Source organism: Triturus cristatus, chromosome 2_2 (assembly GCF_964204655.1).
Source record: "Triturus cristatus chromosome 2_2, aTriCri1.1, whole genome shotgun sequence".
Taxonomy (NCBI): domain Eukaryota; kingdom Metazoa; phylum Chordata; class Amphibia; order Caudata; family Salamandridae; genus Triturus; species Triturus cristatus.
Window position 1 is genome coordinate 309377104 of NC_140582.1, and position 25135 is coordinate 309402238.

Genomic DNA, 25135 nt, shown 5'->3' on the forward strand with positions numbered 1-25135 from the left:
ATACACATGTAATTTGTAATGGTAGGGTAGGGGGTCATCGGGGTGCTAAGGCCTCCCCCACTTTCTTCCTTTAGTAACTCGTTGGGCGACAGGCACTCTGCATTTGAGATTCATGGGCAGTTCTGAGCCCAGAGTGCAGGGGAGCAGGGTGGGGGGTTGTTGGGAGGGGTTGTTGTTTTTTCTTGTTTATTATTTTTTGCGTTGTCTCGATGGTACAGTCCCTATTTGCACGAAAAGCTGCTACGCGCCACGTATTTGTCAATGGGAGTGCAACGGAACAAAGAAGTTAGAATCTTAAGTTGGAATGTTAACGTGTTGGGGGACAAGATTAAAAGATGTGTAGTATTGCAACATATCAAGAGGCTATCACCAGATATTGTATTGCTTCAGGAAACTCACCCTATAGGTAACACATGCAAGGCTACTCAATGGTTGCGCACGCAGGTTTTGCGTCCAACTCCAGAGGAGTGGGTATCATGCAAAAAAAAGTCATTTCCCCTAACACTCGCGTCCACTCATGTGGATGACCCTGTTAGATGTGTCGGGGTCACGGGCACCTGGGAGTGCCGAACCATTACCTTCATGTCGATATATGCACCTCCAGGGCTACAGGCTGCAACATTTACAGACCTCAGCGCTGTGCTGCTAGCCTTACCGGATGGGCACCTAGTACTTGGCGGTGATTTTAACTCAATAATAACGGGTTCATTGGATAGACATCCCCCTGCACGATCCCTCACACTGCGCACTCCTTCTCCAGCTTCTTGGAAGCAATGGGATTGGTGGACGGATGGAGAACATATAATCCCGATAAGATCCAGCACACTTTTCACTCCGGGGCACACAATAGCCTTTCCCGCCTAGACTATATAATTGTTTCAGCTCCGCAGGTTACTGATATCCATGAGATCCGACACTTAGCCAGAGGTATCTCTGACCACTCCCCCATATGGGTCCACATAGTTCTGGATCACACGCGGGTGGGACGAGTTGCCCCTATCAACCCCTGGTATTTCAAAAACCCTAAAACATGCAAAGACCTGAGTACAGCCATCGACAATTATTTCTTGGAGAATGAACACACCGTTGACTCCCCGCAAATATTATGGGAAGCCTTTAAAACAGTGGTCCGGGGTCAAGCCCTGTCCCTCATAGCAGGATCGAAAAAAGACAAAACAAAAGCAGGACAGTCATCGTGCTTTTGCACATTTCTCACGTTATACACCATTTAGGTGTAAGTTAGTAATTTTATCACCCAATTGTTATTATTTTAGTCTCTCTGACATGCGGATTTCATTAAGCAGATCTTTTTACGAAAAACCATGCTCCATCACCAGCATACTCACTGAGCTCCTCTGAAAGGCTTCCATTACTAATAGGAGCTGGTCGCATTGTGCAAGGTGTTGGCAAAACAACTAGGACTGCACAGTAGTAATTGGCAGGACTCGGTGGCCAGTGATATCACCTGCATCAAAATGTAGTAAAAAACAGTTATATATACACTGAAATGATGGGCCAGTGACATATGGAAAGGGTAAGAGGGTGTGAAGCTACAGACTTTTTTGTAAGTTCAGCTTTTTGGGGGATGATATGAGCTCCTATTACAATCACAATTACTGGAATTTCATAAAAGATAAAGCATTTGCTAACCCAATGTGCCTCATCTCTTAAAAGCTGACCTATTGGCTTTGCCAATGCTTTTTATCATTTGTATATGAACAAATCTATCTAGATGCATGCGCACACATAGCCAACAATCTTGGAATGGGCTTTCTGTTAGGTAAAAAATAATAATAATACAGTATTCTCTTTAGCATACGTTTTTCTGGTGCCATCGTTTTTAAAAGTATATTCAATCATTTTTTGAGCTGTGTTTTTGCAAATTCTCAGACAGTGGCGTAACAGGCCCCCGCAGCGCGGTGGGGGCCCCGAGCTCCAAGGGACCCCTTCAGCCAGGTACCCTGGCCTGAGCGCTCCTGGCTGAGTCTGGAGGGGAGGGGCACACGTTTCGTTACGCTATTGTCTTCACAACATTTTCTAAAATCATACTTGGGTGAATATATATTTTTTTCTCGAAAATGTTGTGCAGATTCATCATAGAGGACGAACGATATGTGGTATTTCTGTAGATTAGCTAGAATATTGGGGCCACCGAATCCTTAATAATACACTGAGCCCTCTCTGACGCCTGTACAAATTCAACCTGTCCCTACTTTGGTTGTCAGGTCTGTCTCCGACCGCAGCAAAAAAAAACAAGCATTGGCATAGCCAATAGGTCTCGCCTTTGGCACCTTATAAGTGCTTAGCCATGCAACAGTTGATGTAGCTGCACCAAGGATATTGTGGTGCATAACTAAATACTCACAAGGTCCCAAAAGCGAGACCTATTGGCTATGCCAATGCTTTATGCATGCCATGATGCATTTCACGATAAAATAGTGCCAAATGCCAGGTTTTCATTTTGCATGATAAGGCATAATTTTTCTGAACTCTTGTGTAATTGCACAAATTAGGAAATTGTGCACACCCCTAGACAAATTGACGAAACTGACAAATACTGCAATAGAAAAATGATCAAATGGCGATTCTGTATTATGCTTAGTACCATGTTCACCAACAGGTCTCATTCTTGCTATCCTGGCCTAAGCATGTAGCAAATGGGATAAACCTAGCACCCCTTATTCAGATCTGCACCTGATTCACCAGACCATAGGCTATAGGTCTTGCATTTGGGACCTTATAAGTATTTAGTTGTGTAGCACAATATCCTTGGTGCAACAACATCAAGTGTTGCATGGCTAAACACTTATAAGGTCCCAAAGGCGAGACCTATTGGCTATGCCTATGCTTGTCTTCATTATCGCGTATGAAAGCACTTCCAGTTGTACAAAACAAACACTTTAATAAGTACTTCTCTGAGTGCTACAATGTGCCTATTCGTGTCAAAGCATCTTTGTTAAAGATTTTTAAAGAGACTTTATTATATTTCATTAAATAGCACGGAATCCTATCCTTGGCTGGGTGTGGCTGTACACCAGCGGCACGTAAAATAACATTATATGTTGTACGCCCATGATTATGTGCTGCATGGCTAAATACTCATAAGGTCCCAAAGGAGAGACCTATTGGCTATGCCAATGCTTCTTTTTGATACGAAGGCTGCACATACCCATGTATTTGATGCGGTTGTAAAGTAGTGGTTGCTCTCTGTGCTATATTGGGGGGGCTACTGTGTCGAGCCTGGGGCTGCTACTGGCGCCAAATTGTGTGCTATTTCAACACAGTGGTTTGTCCTTGCATTATACTGGAGACTGATGCAAGGCACTGGCTGCTCCTGGCGCTGCGCTGGGAACTGTTTTAAGGTAGTAGTTACTCTTGGCTCTACACAGAGCACTCTATCGAGCCAGTAGCTGCGATTTGCGCCGTGTTGGGTGCTGTATAATTCAGTGGCAGCTGTTGGCGCCGCTTCTAATGGAGATGCCGTGATCTGTTTTTGATGAAGATGATCTGGCCTGTGGAGGAAAAGAAAAGGTCGGCCTCCGCTCCAATTTTGATCCAGCAGAAAGACCAGATCATGTGCCACGAGCTCTGCGCCTAGATTTTAATTGGTTGTGACTTCCTCTTGTATAGTAAAGGCACTCTTCGGCGGAGCAGCACTCTACTGCTGTGCACTTTTTAAATAATGCATTTATAGTTTTGTTTACACGATTTTAAATGGTTACGTTTCTAGATTTTCATATTACTATTCTTTCCCGTGCATGAGAATGTACACAGATTTTTAATGTTTAAGGAACATGCCGGTGTAACTGGGAATGGGTATGAAAATAATAGATGTGGTATGTCAGACTGCTAGGCCAAAGGATAGCTCAGTGAGCTGAGTGCTCGCCTCTGCCAAATGTTAGGTTCTTGACATCATCCTCAGCCTTCCACCCTTCTGTGGTTGTAACCACTATAAAATAGCTAATGTTTGTCATTTAAATTACAGTGCCTAGAATAGGATGAAGTACAGTTTCTAGTGCTATAGTCGCAACTTGTAGGGAATTTGGGTATAGTGCCTAACTTTGTATGGTGTACTGTGGGGAAAACACCTCCTAAATATATGCTACAAAAACATCATAACCAGAGTATCCTTGTGACACGTAACTTCAATTATAGGTACCATACCAACACATATCTACAAGGTCCATGGGTTTGGAGACAGGAATAGTAAATCTTTACTTCGCTTCACCATATCTGGCACTTCATATTGCACCTATGATATTTTTGTAGTTCACATCCTGACACACAATGTTAGTGTTTTAAGGAAATGTGGTTGTTCATGTAGGAGACACACTGCATAGATACCGACCTAATGCGTTTACAGCCAACTCGTGATGGTCTCCTGAAAATCTTAAATACATGATCTGGCCCTGTTGCGGATCATTTCCTACACATGAAACATTAGCGCACAGATTGTGTTAATTTTGTACGTGAATTAAACCAATAGGAAGCTTTACAATCTGGTTGACAGTAGCACGATATTCTTTAATAAGAAATACAATAACATCCTATGTCCCTAGACCGCAGTAGCCACCCACCTGTAAAATGTTTATTTGAGAGAAAATGGCTAAAGTGCTCGCCAGCCCTGGAGCTTTGGTTATGCAGTGCAGTGGGCTGATCCGGTCTACCGAAACTGGTGCAGTATTCGCGACCCGCAAGGTTCGGTGGGTTTCACGACCTCACCCGCCCTGCGGCAGAGCACAGTAGGGGACTGCCAGCATGCATTAAGTGACACCAGTAACACTACAGGCCCCAACCCCCGAAGCAACTAAGCACAAATGGAACAAGCATTGGCAGGGTGCGTGCAGGGGCGCAGTGTGGCTGGTGAGGAGGCTTCGTTTGAGGGAGAAGAAAAAAGAAAACTTAAAGAAAATGGTGGATGAAATGTCGCGGCACCCGCACTTTACCTTAAACATGGTTAAATGTAAAGCGCCGGTGCCGCGATTGCACAAAAGTAATGAAATAGGAAAAAAATCAATTTCTTTACTTTTACTACAATTGCGGCACACACGCTTTACTTTTAACATAGTTAAAGTAAAGCGCGGGTGCCGCGATTGTAGCCGAAGTAAAGAAATAGATGTTTTTTTCTATTTCTTTACTATTGCAGCAATCGCGGCACCGGTGCTTTACATTTAACCATGTTAAAGTAAAGCGCGGGTGCCGCGATTGAGCACGGCTCTGCAAAAGTAAACAAAGCTGGCAGCTGGGGCCGCGCCCACGGCCTGCTACAGCATAGTGAGGCATGAGACTAACGAGGAAGTAGGAGAAGGGAGGGGGTAAGGGAGGGGGGAGGGGATGAGCACGGTTCAGCAAAAGTAAACAAACCTGGCGGCCGAACGCGAGAAAGCCACATAGGCATGCGATCGCGATGACGCACGAATTTGCAAAGTGCTGCTGGCCGGGCGGCTGCGCGCGTGCACGATCGCGTGAACGCAAGCGTTAGGCCAGCCAGCAGCACTTTGAAATTCCCGCATATAAAATGTCTCTTCGAGCCAGCGCATGCGCTGGGCTCAGCGAGACCTAACCAGTTGAACGTCACCCTGCTTAGTTTGGCAAAGCTGAAAAATCAAGGTTAATAAGGCATCTTTCTCCATTTATTTCCCGTATTCTTACAGGGCTCCTGGTCTGCATCCCTATGAACCATCCACCATGGTGGCTGTGAAAATGCTCAAAGAAGAGGCGTCACCAGACATGCAGGCCGACTTCCAAAGGGAGGCAGCTTTAATGGCAGAGTTTGACCACCCCAACATTGTGAAGCTCCTAGGTATGTGTGTATAGTTACACCGATTGCGCAGTTGGGTCACTTCTAAAGGTTTTCCTTATTATGCCTCAAAATCTGTGACAGTTTCAGTTTGCCTTGCTGCTCCTGAAAATGTATAGTAAATTTGCAAATGTCGGGGGATTTCTGCATGATCAGTTGTACAAAGTGGGCAATTGTGCATGGGAAAGTGCCAGTGGATTTGTGCAACGATATTTAATTTCCACATTTAGTTTTCCAATAAGGTAAAGATTTTGACCCCGGAAAGAATTCCTTTTCTCTACAGCCCCAATAATGTTGCGGGTATTACATTCCCTTCTCACCATACAAAGGGATGTTATGCTGCATTACAGGAGCAAATCAATTGACCATTTCCACAGTAGTAATGGGTTAGAAAAAAATCGAGAATTCCCCTAAACTCAGTTTGTGGGTGTTGTCAAACTTTTCAAGGGAACCCCAACCTGGAATCCTCACTCCCCACGTGTCGAATGTAATTTGCTCAATCACACTTTTATATCATCTTTTTGTGAATTATGTGCATTATTAAACGTATTTACATATGCAAGGTCCCATCTTGTGAATACCTTGCATTTGTACATTGAGCCATTTGAGCATGTAAGTCTGACTTAAGCGCAACTGGCTCTGTAAATCAGGCCCCTACACTTTATGTAACTAAACATAAAGGGGCAGATTTACCAGGAACTGACGCATCTGCATAGATGCGTCCGTTTCCTTGCGTCACCTTCAAATGTCCTTGCGACACCATGGATGCGCTGTATTTACAATACAGTGCACCATGGCGCAAGGAATTACAGATGCGTCAGAAATTCTGACGCAACTGTTGGAGGAAAAGTGACACATTATTGGAGTTTATCATAAAAGTGATGCAACTCCAGCAATGCGCCAGAAAACATAGGTAGGTCCCATGTAAAATGCCCTGCATCAATCTTTACGCCTGCTCTGAGTAGGCGTAGGGATTTTGACGCAGTGAAGGTGTAGAGTGACGCAGTGAAATCTTGTAAATTTCACTGCGCCAGTTCTACCTGGCTCTTTGCATGAGAACGCCTACCCTGCATACATTATACCTGGCGCAGGTATAATGTGACGCAGGGCTTTACAACGTGACGCATCTCCCTAGATGCATCACGTTGTAAATGAGCCGCAACTTTTACACCGCCGCTGCGTCACAAAAGTGACACAAGGGGATTGTAAATCTGCCCCAAAATGTTCTTACATTTTTTTATATCCTTTAATGGCTAGGTGAATTGCTCTTTATGAAGTAAAAACAACAGCAGGATCACAATTTACACGAGAATGTCCAGATTACTTATCAGTAATCTTTATGAGTCCTGGCTTTCTTGTATCGCGAATTTTGCCTTGTTACACAGACATAATCTACCCACCTTTGCCCAAATATAAATGTAAAAAATAAATATATTATTGCCAGTCCCTAACTTAGGTTCCACCTCCTCCCCAACTCCCTATAAATCATACAGAGGGATTCCACCGATCACAATTACTGTTTTTTATGTCTCTTTTGCCTTTAATAAGTGTTTTTCCCCCTTTTCTATGTATATTCACACTCTTTCCATTATCTCTACCTGTGGCAATGGGTCCAAATGTAATTAAGGACTTGCATGAGTAAGACAGATAGCAGGCAGGCATTCGCTGTTTATCTGAGTTTACACTGACCAGGAGTCTATGATCGGGTGCATGCTGTGGTGGGCTGCTGGTCCCCATTACCTTAGCGCTGTAGTGGGCTCAGAGCACTGCATGGGAATAATGCAGGTTATACACTGGTGTCTGGTCTGGGTTGAGCCTTGAGTGGTTTCATGACCTTTTATTAACTACCCGAAGCAGCACCTAGCTGTGGGGTTGGGTGCACCATCACAGGGTCAGGGTCAGTGGTGCGGGCCAGGTGACTCACGACATTAACTCTGTTAGTCCTCTTTCAGCATCTTTGCAGACTCACTTGAGTACTGTAAACAAACTCTTTGTGCTTCTGGCTGTGGCCACGGGTTGGGCCAGAGATCGCATCTGTGGCTTCGGGTGTTATGCTAGTCTATCGGTCTGAGTCTCACCCTGGTTGCTGATCTGTGGTTCAGCATTGTTTGACATTAAAGCCCCACACAGCCCTGCAACATTGTCTCCTTCTGGTGGGCCCATGACTGCATTGTGCTTTTCCACCCATGGTTCTTCCGGCGATGGCACCACACATTTTGTGTACCGGTCTCCTCACCATGCATGCAGTTACCAATGTCCCTTTAACAGCAGTGACAGTCTATTGCCCTCTCTCATAGAGTTTTCTGAACTTCCACCCTAGGCGCGGTTCTCGGAGTAGCACCTAGTCTCCCTGGGTAAGTTTTGTGATGCGGATTCTCCTATCCAGCTTGCCCTGTTGTCGTTTCTCTGTAGGGGTGGGTGGGGATTGTCAGTCTCTGACCTCTCAGCATCAGTGACCATGGGTAACAGTGTGTCGTGCAGTCTGGGGTGCTCCCATACACCATAAGGAATCTATGAAGGCTGGCTTCTGTGTCTTGACCTATCTTCCAGCGTAACCAGTAGTGTCATGTTTAACATGCGCATAAAATGCTCAACATGCCTGTTGGCTTGGGGCCATTCCTGTGTCTTATTCTGAGGTGCCTCAAGAATTCTTGGAAGTCGGCTCCTTTAAATGGGGACCGTGGTCTCTTCTGATTTCTTCGGGGAGGCCAAACAGAGCAAAGGAGCAAATCCTGGCAACTCTGTTGACACAGTCACTCGAAATATCCCAAAGTAGAGTTGACTATCAAGCATCAGCATCGTGAGGCACCAATCAGGGAAATTGCAAAAATCGAAGCTGACCATTGACAATGGCCTGTCAGTGTTCTTCGATGGCAACCGGGGCGTGAGTTTCATGTCTGCTTGTCAATTGGCATGTGATGCACTATTTTATTAAGTTGTCTATGGCTTCCTCAGGCCCAGAGAATCATATATTTTCCTCAAATTAGCGTTGTTTTTCAATGCACCTTAGTGTCCCTCATGGGCTATCTCTATCTATCTTTGGGCAGTAAGGTTGACATAATGATGCAATCACCCTGCAGCAGCAGTCTGTCTTGTTTGACACTCAGTTCACGCCTTACCCTCCACAGCAGTGTCAGCCTATCCTTGTCAGGGCTTATCCATTGATTGGCATCCTGCAGTTACATCTTCTATGTCCCTACTCCCTACCCGAAGGGTGAAGATTACCTTTTCGATTACTTCATCTTTTGTGGTTGCTTGGCTGACTTCTGTGATAGACAGTACCTTTGTACACACACCGTTGCGCACAAGCTTGATATATTTTACAGTTTGGGGATCCTCAGCAGTGAGTTCTTCATCAGGGGCTGTGGGGCGACGTGATAAAAAGTCCACCGGGTTTATTGCTACTGGCCTATACATGATGGTAAACTGGTGTTGTTGGAGTTGCACTGCCCATCGCTCAATCCGAGAATAAGGGTGTGGTGCTGTTCCTTTAAACTGAGACACTAATGGCTGATAGTCGGCCATTACTCTAAACAGATGCCTGCATAGATATAGGTGGAAATGTCCAACGCCCCATTTTATCGCTATGCTCTCCCTCTCAATGTGGCTATAGTGGGTCTCCGTGGCTGTGAGGGCTCGGCTAGCGAATGAGATTGCAGCCCATTGACCTGGTTCTCTTTTTTGGGTCAGCACTGCACCAAGGCATGCAGGACTTGCATCTATGATTAGCTCTTTTGTTTTTGCAGGGTTGAAATATGCCAGGGTGGCTCCGTTGAGCAGCACCTTCTTGAGACCCTCAAGCCTACCGGCTTCTTTGGGACCACATGCCCACTGCGCCTCATCTTTCATGAGGGCACGGAGCAGTTCCTCCAGCGTCGCTAGGTTTGGGAGTAGCCAGTCACAGTATGTGACCATCCCAAGGAAGCTGCATACCTCGGTGGGATTCCTGGGTGCTGAGGTTTGTTAGATTGGTTGTGCCTTGCGGGGATGCACTTGAAGGCCTTATTTGGTGAAGATGTAGCCGAATAATTCATTCTTGGTTTAAAAATAAGAGTATTTTTCTCAATGGAGTGTTAGCCCATACTCACTCAGGTGTTGTAGCATCACCTGCAGTCGGAGGTGATGTTCCTCGATGGTTGTGGAGTAGATGAGAATGTCTTTGCTTCTGTTCATGACGCTTTAAAGGCCGGAAAGTGTCCCACGAATGGTGTTCTGGAACAATTTGGCAGCTGACGAGATTCAAAGCTTTAGGTGCTTGTTTCTTCCCAGGCCAAGGTGTATTGAAAATGTAGTTATATATTGACTATCCTTGTCCAGTTGTAGCTGATGATGCCCTGGATTCAGATCTAATTTTGAAAACTATCTGGCTTCATTTAAGCCGGCTTTATATATCATCCATAACTGGAGTGATATGTTTCTCTCTCTTAATTTCCCTGTTGGTCAGGTGTATATTGATGTTCAGCCTAATTTTGCCCGGTTGTCGTGATTTTTTTTGCTATGACCATGAGAGACCCCAATAGAGTGGGGCCTGATTCTTTTTTGATAATGTCAAGCCTCTATGGTTTCTCTAGCTCCGGTTCGACAAGTGACGAGTGGCCGTAGGGGGCCAAAAGGAGAGGACTAACCTTGCTGCTGGGGTTCGCGCCTGTTGTGCGCCCCAGGATCTCCTAGCACAAATCACTGCCAGCATAATAGTGCAGAGGGCAGAGCCGCCGCTTCACTGCCGCTGTCGGACTTCATTTCCCAGCATTCCGTCCTGCACCACCTGACCAAATCAACTTCAGCTGCCCTGCATTAACACACGCTGGTTCTGCTGCTCTTGGGGGCCAAAAGGTGAGGACTAACCTTGCTGCAGGGACTCGCACCTGGTGAGCACCCCAGGATCTCCTAGCACCAATCACTGCCAGCATACCAGTGCAAGGGGCAGAGCCAACGCTCCATGGCCGCTGTTGGACTTCATTTCCCTGCATCCTGTCCTGCACCACTTAACCTAATCAACTTCAGCTGCCCTACTTTACCTGCTCCTGCTGCCCTTGGGGTTCGAAAGGAGAGGACTAACCTTGCTGCTGGGACTCGCACCTGCTGAGCGCCCCGGGATCTCCTAGCACAAATCACAGCCCGCATAACAATGCAGTGGCAGGGGAGAGAGCCGCAACTCCACGGCCGCTGTGGGACTTTATTTCCCAGCATCCCCTCCTGCATCACCTGACCTAATCAACTTCAGCTGCCCTATTTTAACACACGCTTGTTCTGCTGTGCCCATCAGAGCCCAGAGGAAGCTAGGCTGAGCCCCCCCTCTTGACGCCAGGTAAAAGATCTTGCCATTTTTACTTTTGGGGGTGTCCAGAAGTGTTATTGTTTCTCGATAGGGCTTGTGTCTTCTGTATCGTCCAATTGATTAAAAGCAAATATACCCCTTTGGGATCAAGGGCAAATAAAAAGCACAAAATAGTCAACGTGGGAAGGCCACCAAATCAAAAGTATCAAACATTTCTAAGCAGCATGTTGGCACCGCCTCTAATTGTGTGGTGAATGAAATTGATGACCTGATAGAGGAAGTAGAGACCTTTCTCAAAGGTAAGAAAGCGGGGTCCGGGCCTGGAAAGTCAATCTGGAAAGTTCCTGATTTATTTTCACCTAAAATTACTACAAGAAACACAATAAGTACGGACATGTTGAACTCAAACATGTGCCAGGAGGAGGTGAATGGAATTATACCAGGTACAGATTCTGGGATTGTCACTACTGCAAAACCCATATCTTCCAGTGGTGTTGCCTAAGATCTTTTATGCACTGATCGGTATGCTATTCTGGAAGAAGAGGGGCCATTGTTTCCTTCATGTGCAACTAAAACTCTCACTCAAGATGCTGACAAGTTAGAGTATATCACCACACTGAAAGACGCTATGGGGTTAATCCAGGATTTAAGGCAGCGCTAAGACGTGACTTGTTCACAATTGGAGTTACAGAAGGCCCCAATAGGTCTCTTGGTAAGTAACGTTACAGTCACAGTGAACCTCGGCCATCAAACAAAAAAAGGTATGAGCAGGTTCCAGTTGCAACCAATGACGATCTTCGGAGCCCCAGCTGCACAATTGGTTTAATATGAATATCAATAATGGCAGTAGACCTAGCATTTTATCTGTTAATCCTCTGCGTTGATCACGAGGAACAGGTCCTGGATTTCCAGTGGCCCATGTAGTCTGTATGACTAAAGTACCCAACCTTCCGCCTAAATCTATGGAAAGTGATGAATCATTGAAAAATAAAGTCCTTCATTGGATTAGGCATGTTAGAAATTGTTGCTCCATTATCTCCTCTGATATTTTAGCAGTTAAAAGTCATTCGATTATGATTGACTCCTGGGATACCATTAAACTAAATTAAATTTCATCTGAGTAGGTGGAAGGTTTGATATCTTTGGATGTTCGATTTTCACCGGCTAATGGTTCCAGCATTTCTTTCAAATTAAAACGGCCAAGTGTAGATTTATCTTTGCCAAAGAAAAGCCGTGCTTTGGAGAGGGTGAGATTGTTAAAGAAAGTGGAACTTCTCTCTGGTTATTCTAGTTCAATGAGCTCAAATCCCTTCCAGAGTGGTCTGTCAGATACATATTGACTTGAAAAATGTTTATCCGACTCCGAAGAATATCCTGCCACATTCCTTGCTGATTGGGTTTCTTTTTTGCACATAATCATGTATTGCCTGTCACCCTATCACCTTCTGAATATGTTGTGGTATCTGTGGCTAATTGTCGCACCCCTCTTGCACAAAATCATGTAGTGCCTGTTTATTTTTTATTTTATTTATAAAGTTTTATATAGCGCGAACATGACCCGTGAGGGTATCAGAGCATTTTACAAGGGTGGGGAGTAAAATATAAGTAAGAGACAAAAGCAACAATCACATATACGAGAGAGGTGCAAACAGCAAAGATTAATAAGATGAGAAACTAGACTTCCAAAGGTCAGCAATATAGTAGTCATGATCAACAGATGAAAATAATCACAGATAAGATCAAGAGACAAAAGGAGTGATCTTAGGGCAAATATGTGTTCATCACACGTGTTTTCACTTCTTTTTTGAAGGAGGCGGTAGACGGAATCAGTCAGACTTCCGGAGGCAGAGAGATCCAACTTTTCGGGGCGATACCCAAGAAGGATCTGTTACACGTTTTTTTTGGGGGGCAAAATCTGAGGTTTCAGCAGGAGAGAGCTGGTACTTCGCAATGATCTGCATTTGCCCAATAATTCTAGCTTTTGTGCCAAATACCTAGAGGTATTGAAATGTGAGGCTTTATGAGTCATGCACGCAATCTTTAGTTGTATTCTTGCCTCATAAGGGAGCCAGTTCAGGGATAGAGATGTGCTTGTTCCTTTTTGTTCTGGTGACGAGTCTGGCCACAGAATTGAGAGAAGCCCTTATATTGGCAACCTTGTATCTAGGCAAGCCACAGAGTGTAGCACTTCCATAATCCAGCCTGGGCAAGACAAGAATTTAGACAGCAGATTCTAAGTCGGACTGGGGTTAGGAAGGGTTTTAGTTTCCTTAAAATGCTCAGCTGGTAATTCGCTCCTTTGGTGGCAGTGTTGATGTGATCCTGCATGTTCAGCTATTTGTCTAGGGTACTTTCCAGAGATCTCACAGAGTCTATAATGTGAAGAGAGCAGTTGAGGGCCATTAGATGCTTCATCCAAAGGTCGATCTTGAGATTGTGGTAAGGTGGGGTGATGAGGAGGAATTCAGTTTTGGTAGCATTGATTTTGAGATGGTTGCAAGTAAGCCAGTTCTGGGTGTTTTGTAGAATAGTGTTGAGGGACATGATGTCTTCTGGTTAGGAGATTTTTAAATACAATTGGGTGTTATCTGCATACATGTGATAGTGAATGTTCGAGGATGTCAAGAAGTCTACTAAAGGTTCCATGAATAAGTTGACAATCGTGGGTGAGAGGGCGGTCACCTGTGGTACCCCAAGGGTGCCCGCAGTGGGCTTGGACAAGGATTGGTTAACCTTCACTCATTGGGTTCTGTTATAGAGGAATGAGGTAAACCAGAGTAGGACGGACCTTGGTAAACCCATCCTCCGTTCAAGTAGATTTAGTAGACTGTCAAGTGTGACAGTATCAAACGCAGACGATAAGTCAAGGAGGATAAGAAGACACAATTCATTCTTTTAATACACCATCCACTATGTGAGTGAGTGCTGATTCTGTGCTGTGCCCTTGATGGAAGCTGAATTGGTATTGGTCTAGGAGTTGGAAATGATCTATGTAGTTGCCTACAAGTTTTCAAGAAGCTTCACCTAAGTGGTGATATTGATTCATTACTTTCAGAAAATGCTGTGGAAGCCATGATTATCTGGCCACAGGGCTGCGCAAGCCACCCAGCCTCTGCGTAGCTGCGGACGTGGGACCCAGCGATGCAGGTCTGGGGGCCAGCAGGCAGGACAGTCCACCCATAACCCTCTTGCAGCAGCCTCCAAACCCTCCTAGTCTGAACTTCCAGGGCCACCAGCTACCAGTGGGGGGCAGGATCCACCATCACCACCCCTACTGGCAAAACATCACGTCAGACAGGTGAGTTTTGCAGATAGTCCGAAGATGCTATTCCCTCCCCTTCGAGACTACCCCATCATCCATGCCACCATCCTTCCGTTGAATGTCGGAGGATCACTTGGCCCTTCTCTGCCAGGAAGCTGCAGCTCTTTTGGCCAAGAGAGCTATTGAAAGGGTCCCTGTGCCAGAAGTCGGTCGTGGTTGCTACTCCCACTACTTTCTGGTACCCAAGAAGGACAAAGGCCTGCGTCCTATCTTAGACCTCAGGGCCCTCAACCACTTCCTCCGGAAGGAGAAGTTGAAAATGCTCATGTTGGCTCAGGTCCTGTCTGCCCTCGACTCTGGAGACTGGATGGTCGTGTTGGACTTGCAAGACGCCTACTTCCATATCCCTGTCCTGCCTGCCCACAGGCATTACCTACGGTTCACAGTAGTCCACGAGCATTTTCAGTTTACTGTGCTCCCTTTTGGCATACCAGTGCCCCGCGGGTGTTCACAAAAGTGATAGCGGTGGTCTCAGCTCATCTGCGCAGATCAGGGGTTCCGGTCTTCCCCTATCTCGACGACTGGTTGTTGAAGGCGGGCTCGCCTCAAGCAGTCGTCTCCCACATCCAGACTACGGCGGACCTCCTGCACCCACTGGGGTTCACTATCAATGTGCCGAAGTCACACCTAACTCCCTCTCAGAAGCTCCTTTTCATCGGAGCAGTTCTGGATACAGCACAGTTTCGGGCTTATCCTCCCGTGCAGCGAGCCCGGGATATTCGGGCTATGATACTGATGTTTCAGCCTCTATCCCAGGTTTTGGTAAGAATGACCCTGAGGCTGCTGGGCTTCATGGTCTCCTGCATCCTGTTAGTGGATCATGCCAGGTGGCATATGAGGCCTCTGCAGTGGGACCTGAAGTTCCAGTAGTTGCAGCATCAGGGGAATCTTTCAGATGTCATCCAGATCTCGGAGGGGACTGCACGTCCATTGCAGTGGTGGCTCATGAACAAGTATTGGGTCTGCTGCAGATCCCCCTCCCTTCCCCAACTAGAGCTCACAGTAGTGACGGATGTGTCACTCCTGGGATGGGGCGGCCACCTGGAAGAGGCAGAGATCAGGGGTCTCTGGTTTACAGCAGAGTCCGGTCTCCTATTTCAACCTTTTGTAGCTCTGTCAAAGGAAGAGTAGTGCAGGTGTTCACAGACAACACCGCCATGTGGTACTGCAACAAACAGGGCAGGGTGGGGTCGTGGACTCTAGGTCAAGAGGCTCTTCGCTTTTGGACATGGCGAGAACATCAGAGCATATCTCTGGTGGTTCAACACCTGGCAGGTTCCCTGAACGCCAGGGCATCAGGGATCACAAATGGCGTCTTCATTTGGAGGTGGTGCAAGGTCTATTTCGGCAGTGGGGAGAGCCTTGGTTAGATCTGTTTGCCACAGAAGAGAACGCACAATGTCAGCAATTCTGAGCGTTGGAGTTTCCAAGGTGGCACTCGCTCGGCGACGCTTTTCGTTTGCGAGTGGAAATGCGGCCTCCTTGACGCCTGTACAACTTCTGCCTGGAGTACTGAAGAAGAGCAAGCGCAACCGGGCCCAAATCATTCTTGTGGCTCCGGACTGGGCATGAAGAGTCTGGTACCCTGAGCTCATGAGCATGGCCATCGATCCTACAATCAGACTGCCTCTTCGGGAGGAGCTTCTGTTGCAGCAGCAGGGGACAGTCCTCCACCCAAACCTGCCCAGCCTCTACCTCCTTGCATGGAGATTGGCCGGCGCCAGTTGACAGCTTTCGACCTTCCTCCCGAAGTCTGTAATGTCATCTTCCAAGCCTGTAAATGGAACACATTTGTGGCATGGTGTACAGCAAAGGCAGTGGATCCCCTTTCTGCCCATCTTTTAGAGGTTTTCCTTTTCATTCTATCTTTGACCCAGCAGGTATCTGCTCTGGGCACTCTTAAAGGCTACCTTTCGGCCATCTCAGCCTTCCTGTCCCTTCCTGGTCAGCCTTCTCTTTTCAAGTCTCCAATTGTAAATAGATTTCTAAAGGGAATTACTCATCTCTTTCCTCCTTCTCCTTTCGTAATGCCCCAGTGGGACGTAATCTTGTTCTTATTTACCTTATGTGTGCTCCCTTTGATCCACTACATAATTGTCCTCTTTGTCTTCTTACCTTGAAGACCGCGTTCCTGCTTGCCATCACATCTGCTCGTAGGGTGAGTGAGCTTCAGGCACTTTCCTCCAAGCTTCCTTTCCTTGCAGTTTAGTTTAGTTTAGTTTAATTTAGTTTTTAAATTTATAATGCGCTGCAGCTACCCAAACAGGATTTCCCAGTGCAGAAGCAGGTCAAGGCGTGACAGACATAAAGCCTTCTATTTATCGAACAGCCAGGTTTTTAGCGACTTGCGGAACTTGATATAGTTTGCCTCATTTCGAAGAACAGTGGTAAGAGAATTCTAAAAGGCGGGGCCTAGGTGTGAGATAGATCTGCCGCCCATCCGGGCCAATTTGAATTTGGGGACAACAAACCTTCCTTGGGTGGCTGATCGAAGATTGCGGTAAGGATTGTATGGTTTGGCCAGGGCAAGCAGGTAGCTGGGAGCATTGCGGGATTTAATTTTGTGCATGTAGTTGAGTGTCTTGAATTTTATTCAACTCGCGATTTTCAACCAATGTAATTTGCATCGATAAATTGAGGTGGGGATGGTCTTAGGGACTCCACATAGAAGTCTAACTGCGGTATTTTTAGTCCATCTGTAGTCTTTGGATCACTGATTTATTTGATCCCACATAGAGCACATTGCCATAGTCAAGCCTTGATGTAATTAAGGCATTGACTACGGTTTTTCTAGTCGCTTCTGGTAGCATCCAACAAATTTTCTGAAGCCATTTAATGATGGTAAAGCAGGTTGCTGCAACTTTGACGGATTGAGGATGCATACTAAGTGCATCGTCAATCATGATGCCTAAGTTTCGGACTTGTGGCGAGGGGGATGTGAGATCACCCATTTTGCACGGCCAGTGTTGCTGGTTCCAAAGGTCTTTCTGTTTTCCCAACACCAGTACCTCCGTTTTCTCGCCGTTTCGTTTTAAAAAATTCTTTTGCATCCAAAATGCTATATTGTTTAGGCCAATTTTTAGAGTAGAAGGGGTGGTTGTATTATGTGAAGATAGGGAAAAAATAATTTGAGAATCATCGGCGTAAGAAAACATGGATAAGCCAGATTTCTCTGCCAACTCAGCTAATGATCTTACATAAAGATTAAATAATAAAGGACTGAGAATAGATCCCTGAGGCACCCCATGGGCAAAATAGTGGACTTCAGAGCAGGCAGTTTGAGAGAAAACTTGGAAGGTACGTTTGGAGAGGAAGGCAATGAGCCAATTTAGGGCAGCCCCTCCAATACCCTGTGTTTTGAGTGTATTTATAAGCACCGTGTGGGATATTGTGTCAAAAGCGGCGCTCAAATCTAAAAGAATGAGCGCCACTGTCCCACCGTTGTCTAGATGGTGAGGTATGCCTTCCATAATCCCGAGTAGTGTGGTTTCAGTTGAAAATCCTGCTCTGAAGCCTGATTGAGAGGAATGGAGAAGGTGGTGTGTTGTGGCATACTGAGTTAGGTGACCGTGAATGTGTTTTTCTAAAATGTTTGACAGCACGGGGAGCAGAGATATGGGACGGTAGTTGTTGGACAACTCAGGGTCCGCATTCGCTTTTTTAAGCAGGGGATGTATCATCGCATGTTTCCATGTAAAAGGGATCGTGGATTCCTCTATTGAAGCATTTAGAAGATGGGTTATAACAGATAGTGCTGAGGTATTTAACTGTTTTAGTATGGATACAGGTGATGGGTCTTTTGGGGATCCTTATTTATGTTTTTTAAAAGTATAATTACATTATCTGTTGTAAGTAGAGGCCATACTCTAAGAGAATGATCTGGGTCGTAACGTTTTTCCATTTGGTTTTGGGAGGAATGCGCTAAACCTAAAGAGTGGTGTAATGGATGGGTTATGGTGGAATGAGCTGTCTCTTCCGATACAATATCTTGATATATTTTGTCAACTTTATGAATAAAGAAAGAAGCTAACTCCTCACATTTAGACTGGGTCAGTGCAGGGGGCTGCATTTGGGTTTTAGATCCAGCTAATTCTTTTACCATATTAAAAAGAGTTTTCGAGCAATTTGCCGCTTTGGAAATGGTTTCAGTGACAAAGTTTGCTTGTGCCTGTTTGCAAAGTGTATGGTATTTGTTTAAAGCAATTTTATAGACCCGTTTGGACGCAGAGGCGTAATCTTTTCTCCATTTTCTTTCTAAGATTTTGCAATTAGTTTTTTCAATTTTGAGTGACTCATCGTACCAAGGCGCGGGGGAGCGATGATTATTAGTTTTTTGATTGGTCAGAGGTACACAGGTATCTATGGCATCAGTGAGCCAACTGTGTACTGAGGTAGAGAGATGGTCGACATTTTGTTCATATGATTGTTTTTGGGTGTCTAAAAGATCATTGAGACTATCCATATCTCGTTTTTTCCAATTTCTTTTCAGTGCCCCCAGTGAGCTGGTAATGGTACCTTTGCTTAATGGCAATGTGAGGACAAATTTGATCAAATAATGGTCTGACCAAAAAGTTGGAAGGGCCGATGAGCAGGAAATTGTTGTTATGTTAGAAAAGATAGGATCCAAAAAATGCTCAGCAGCATGTGTCGGACCTGAGTTTAATAAGTGAAGATTCAAGGAGGCGATGTCAGAAATGAAATTGGAGCTATTTTTACAAGCTGTGTTTTCTAGATGGAAGTTAATATCTCCTAGAAGGGTGAAATTGGCTGTTTTTATAGCATATGGGGCTATAAGTTCGGCGAAAGTTGAGGACCAGGCTGAGGAGGAATCTGGTGGACGATAAACAAGTGTGTCCGAGAACGTAAAATTGGGAGAGAGAGTTAGCTTAAAAAGGGAAGCTTCACAGTTGGGAATGCAGAGATGTTCAAAGTCGCATTTGAATTTATTCTTAAAAATAATCGCTATCCCTCCACCTGTTTTAAACTGCAGTTGCCCACCACGCAGGGCGGCTTGGGGGCTCCCTCATTTGAGGCCTACTTTTTAGCTGCGCAACTACAGTGGCTGTCTCACTGGACGGCAGACAAATACGCTGTGGAAACGCATACCATAACGGGGCGGATCTCTGTTCCGGAGATACGGCGCCTGCTGCTCCCCGGCACTAAGCCGAAACGTACGTACCCCCTCCAGGTGGCGGTGGCACGGAGGTGCATGCAAAGGATTCACCGCATGTCCTCGGGGACACCGTTGTATTCCCCACTGCTCCCTCTGGTGGGATGGCCCAACCGGGAACACTATTACACAAGTGGTGCTCTTCGCACTTGGACATCCTGTGGCATCACGGAGATGGAATCCCTTTTTGAGGACGGGCAGCTTCGACCCTTCCACAATCTGGTGGAGGACTACGACCTGCCTCCAGGGCAGTTCCTGCTTCACCGTCAACTACTAGATAGCTACCGGCCATATCACGACTTCGCAAGGGGGGAACCGCGTGTACATCCAGTCCTCCACACGATTCTGCACATGGGAGCGAGTCGCCATTTAACTACATGGCTCTATAAAGCCATACGGGAGTTAACCATCAGACCACTAGAGACCTTGCGGGCCACATGGGAAACTGAAATTGGGCGCCTGCTTCACAAGAAGGAGTGGGAGAGGGCTCTGGAGTACCCCAAGAAGGTATCTAGAAACGCACGCTTTAAAAACATTCAATACTACATACTCCATAGAGCTTACTTAACACCAGCGCGCCTCCAACGTTACTACCCTGACACACAGTTCCTTTGTCCCAGATGCAGCGCACAGGACGCAGATTTCCGACACATGTTTTGGAGTTGCTCCATCATTCGAGCGTTCTGGCAGCGCATTCACGCTGCTCTAAGTGATCTTACAGGGATTACTTCTATGAATACGTGGGAGGCCAGCGCCCTAGGGATCTTCCGAGTACGTAAGCAACATAAGGTGCAGACTCGTTTTCTCTCCCTCGCGATGCTATTGGCCAAACGCAGCATCGCCATGTACTGGCGATCCCCCACTGGCCCCCCACTGGCAGCTTGGGTGGGAGCGACACATAAATTGGCGGCGGCAGAGGAGGAGACATTTCGGGAGGAGGAGGTGAGAGGGGTCCGCAAGAACCCTATATCAATGGAATGGGCCATGTTACTATTTCGATTCAAGCAATGGACCCCTGGCGAGGACCCTGCAGATGACACATTCACACTATTAGCCCCGATAGAGCAGTCTCACATAGCCTGATAGTGCACACTATTACCGCTGCCAGTCGACCCTAAGTGGAGGTCTAAGCGCGATTCTTCGAGGCGTTACACCCACACGACAGCTTGTACACTCGGTTACGCGGTCCGGAGGTGAATTTCCATGCCCTTCCCCTAGTTTAAACCTGTGTTACTCCCCTGTTCACATAACATATTACTCATTCGTATCCTTGGGATACACACACGGGCTCGTACTTGATCATATAATTTTTCTGATGAATCTACGTCAGGATATACAGATGGTGTGTGACACCGCATACTGTACTTTATACCATAATTGCTGGAAAGTTGTGAATGATGTACGGTATATTAAATCTGAAAATGTCAATAAAAATATGTTACAAAAAAATCCCTCCACCTGTTTTTAAATTGCGTTCATCCGGACAAGGTGGTTCTTCGCACTAGGCCCTCTTTTCTGCCCAAAGTGGTTACCTCTTTCCATATAGTTCAGACCATCACATTGCCCACCTTCTTTCCACCTCTGCACTCTTCCAAAGAGTAGGAGAGACTCCACCGTCTAGACCCAAAAAGTACGCTTTCCTTCTACTTTGATCCACGCTAAAGATTTCTGGGTGGATAATCAACTCTTCGTGGGTTATGTGGGCGCTAAGAAAGGTTGGGCTGTGCACAAACATACCATCTCAAGGGGTTGTGCTATGCATTAAAATGTGCTATTCTTTGGCAAAAAAGGAACCTCCAGTAGGACTGCGCGCCCATTCTACCAGGGCGACGGCTGCCACTACTGTTTTGGGACATGGAGTCCCGCTCATTGACATCTGCCAGGCAGCCATGTGGGCATCTTCGCTCATGTTTACCAAACATTATTGCCTGGATAGCCAAGTCCGGAGAGACGTCTATTTTGGCCGTTCTGTTCTCCATAACTTTCTGGTGTGAACTTGGTTCACAGACCCACCTCCGGGGTTGACATTGCTGGCGTATCTATTCTAAGGTAAGGAATCTATACCTAATTGTCTCTTTCAGATGAACAAGTTACTTACCTTTGGTAATGATATATCTGTAAAAGACATATATTAGTTAGATTCCTTACCGCCCCACCCATCGTCCCCGTTCGGCGAACTGACTTCTAGTGTAAGGGACACGCTTTCAGGGCCCTCGTTTTGTGCACCAGTGGTCAGTGTCTTGCATAGCACTGCACTTCTGGCGTGGGAAGTCTTGTCAGAACTGATGTCAGCGCGCAGGGCGGCATCTAAATAGACAGCGCGGCGACATCCCGACGACAACGAATGCGTAGTCGGCCGACACCACCTACCGGCGCCACCTACTGACACGCAAGGGTACTGCTACAGAAAAATTCTCCGGATCCAGTCTGATGCCTGGGGGAAATTCTAAGGTAAGGAATCTATAACTAATACATGTCTCTTACAGATCTATCGTTACTGAAGGTAAGTAACTTGTTCATATAGGGGATTGGCTTCAATGGCTTCTGGTGAACTCATGTTTTGATAAAATCCCTTGGGGGGGTGGGCAAATAAAAAGCTGACTTTTGGTCCCACCCCCTGGAGTTGCCAAATATAACGCTAAAGAAATACTAAGAGTAACCAGGCAAGCTTTCCCGTCAGTTAGTTCTCTCCTTTACTAAAAAGACCTGTGTTTACAGGCAGTAGACACTCCCCTCTGCTGAGTGCTCAGATGCCTCCCCAACCTCAGATAAACCATCCCTGCCATGAGCCCTAATCAAATTCTGAAAGGTTTCTGTTATTCCATTTACAACAATGATGGTACTATTGCAAACAAAAATAGTAATTCTTCAAAGCTTATGAATCAGCTACTGGTCCTACTTGGCTGCCTGCAAGCAACAGTAGCTTCATTTGGCTGCCCAAACTATAGCAAACACTCCTTTCAACAGTTACTGCACATCGGTTCTGGAATAATTGATATTTACAGTGCTTAGAAATAGCGAAAGTGCAGTAAGTATATAAGAGGTGTTACTGCTTCTGAATAGAATCAATTTACCAGATTTGAAGGGCTGAGTCTGCCTTGCCAGGATTCAAACTCATGGCTGCCAGAACACCGCTTTTGTCAAAGGTGCAGCTTTCAGATCAAGCCCCCTGCCTGATTCATTGCTTATTTTGGAGTTGGGAGGTGCCAATTTAAATATATGGTATGCGTTCCAATGATTCCATACTAGGTATTTTTCTAATCATTTACTTGATATTTCAAGCCAAAACCTTCCAACTGTCTTATGTTATCCTCTATAACTTAAGCTGCAGCAACCACATGCAGTGAAAACAGTACTTTCACCAGGCTATAAACATATTTATCCATGCTCTTGATGTCTTAGTTGCCTCTATGGTCAAAGGATTACTAGCTGCACATTTTTTACTTATTGTAACTCTGTTTTCTTTGTCTGCAGGTGTCTGCGCTGTTGGGAAGCCGATGTGTCTGCTGTTTGAGTACATGGCCCATGGCGATTTGAATGAATACCTACGGCATCGGTCGCCACGCTCCCTAGCCAGCCTGAGCCACAGCAGCCTTGCTGCAAGGGTCCGGCTTTCTGATCCCAACCCTTGCCCTCTCTCTTGCACTGACCAGCTATGCATTGCCCGACAAGTGGCGGGCGGGATGGCTTACCTCTCTGAGCGCAAGTTTGTCCACCGAGACCTCGCAACCAGGAATTGCTTGGTGGGTGAGAACATGGTGGTTAAGATCGCAGATTTTGGTCTTTCGAGAAACATCTATTCAGCAGACTATTACAAAGCCAATGAGAACGATGCCATTCCCATCCGCTGGATGCCTCCGGAGTCTATCTTCTATAATCGGTACACCTCAGAATCAGACGTGTGGGCCTATGGGGTGGTCCTGTGGGAGATATTCTCCTATGGCATGCAGCCCTACTATGGCATGGCTCACGAGGAGGTCATCTATTACGTGCGGGATGGAAACATTCTCTCCTGTCCAGATAATTGCCCACTTGAACTGTACAATCTAATGCGCCTATGCTGGAGCAAGATGCCGTGTGACAGGCCCAGCTTTGCCTGCATCCACCGCATTCTGGAGCGGATGTACGAGAGAGCAGTGTCGGCCATTCATGTCTGATGTCCTTCAGAACATTTGGCGTTGCATTCAAGATACCATGCCCTAGTTTAGTGACTCAACTCTGCTGATCAAGTGGTAGCACAAGGGGCCTTGAGGGTCATAAGCAGTGCACTCCACAAATCTACAGGGTCACCGTGTGAGCGCCTGATCTGGAAACCTGAGCAAAATCATACAGTTTTGGGAAAAGACTCAAGGGTGGTGCTGGCTACTTCACATGATCTGAGCACGTATGTCATAAAGGAAGTGACTGAAAAAGGCAATATTCAAATGCCATGTTCCAGACTCCGATGCCTCCCAATTAACGCCTCGGTCTACTGGAAGCACAGAGGATTTGTTGTGCATATAATGTATGGAACCAAATACTGATCTATTGTTTTAATAAATATTCACCAGGAAGTGATATGAACAAATGGTTCTCTAACCGGTTTGGTTAACCCTGTGTAACCTTTCACTTGCAATGTTGCATTCTATGTACGTTATAGTATGTATAGGTGCACTGCCAGAAAGGACAGTGTTCCATTGTGGTGCACTCCCAGTTTATGTTGGTTCTTTTGGCTTTACTTTCCACATGTACCACAGTATCCCTTACTTTCTTCTTCTGTGAGAGTCCACTCTTTTGTTTATTTTTATAGCCTTTGTTGTGTTCGTCCCCACTGCACCCCTTCCTTGGTTCATCATAGTTTGTAACTTCTGAGTCTCTGTATTGTATTATAACATCCTTGTTTACATCTTCAGCTAAATCCCTCTGGCAGGCATGCTGTGATGGTATAGTAGTTCATTTTGTTTTCCCCATGTGCTTTGTTCCCATATTTTCATGTCTTTGTGACCTTACTTCTTATATGTTTCTCTTTGAAAATATATATATATTGCAGTTTATCGTGCTGTGGATTGTTTTATTCTTTTGCACTCACCAAATGCCTTGCTCCCCGATTTACAAAAGCAAACATGTAGTGTAGGAATAAATTGAATTGTAGTCTAAGAATAACTTGAGTCATGCCGTTTATTATAAATATTTTTTATGGATCTCAAAGGTTGCAACGATATGTTACAGTGTTTCCAATATTTAGACTGATTACACTTGCAGTATTGTTACATAGTAAGATGTGTGTTTATGATACTTGGAAAATGCGTGTTCATCTACTACAGGCTGTCTTGAAACAATAAGGTTTTTCGGGGTTTACTTGTATTATATTTCACACTAATTCTTGTGACACCTCCAACACTCATGCAAATTGTGAATATTCCCACAGGTGTCTGACTGGATCGGGGAATTCAGAAGCAGTACTCCAGCACACCAGTAGGTGGCATTGTACTGCTCAGTAACAAATATTTTCGGCTCCAGGTATGACGAGCTGGGCCACATATAAGCGCCAACAAGGTGCACTGAAATCAGTTCAAATCTTTCCAT

The 25135-nt window shown here is 45.8% G+C and overlaps 1 protein-coding gene across 1 annotated transcript in view; it reads left to right on the forward strand.

Moving 5' to 3' along the window:
• MUSK (muscle associated receptor tyrosine kinase) overlaps positions 1 to 24603 on the forward strand; it is a 743472-nt gene extending 718869 nt beyond the window's left edge. The window contains exons 16-17 of the mRNA XM_085641353.1: positions 5655 to 5803; positions 23045 to 24603. Coding sequence (XP_085497479.1) covers positions 5655 to 5803; positions 23045 to 23727 — 832 coding nt within the window. The 3' untranslated portion in view covers positions 23728 to 24603. The remainder of the gene's footprint in view (positions 1 to 5654; positions 5804 to 23044) is intronic.
• Positions 24604 to 25135: the final 532 nt, after the last annotated feature.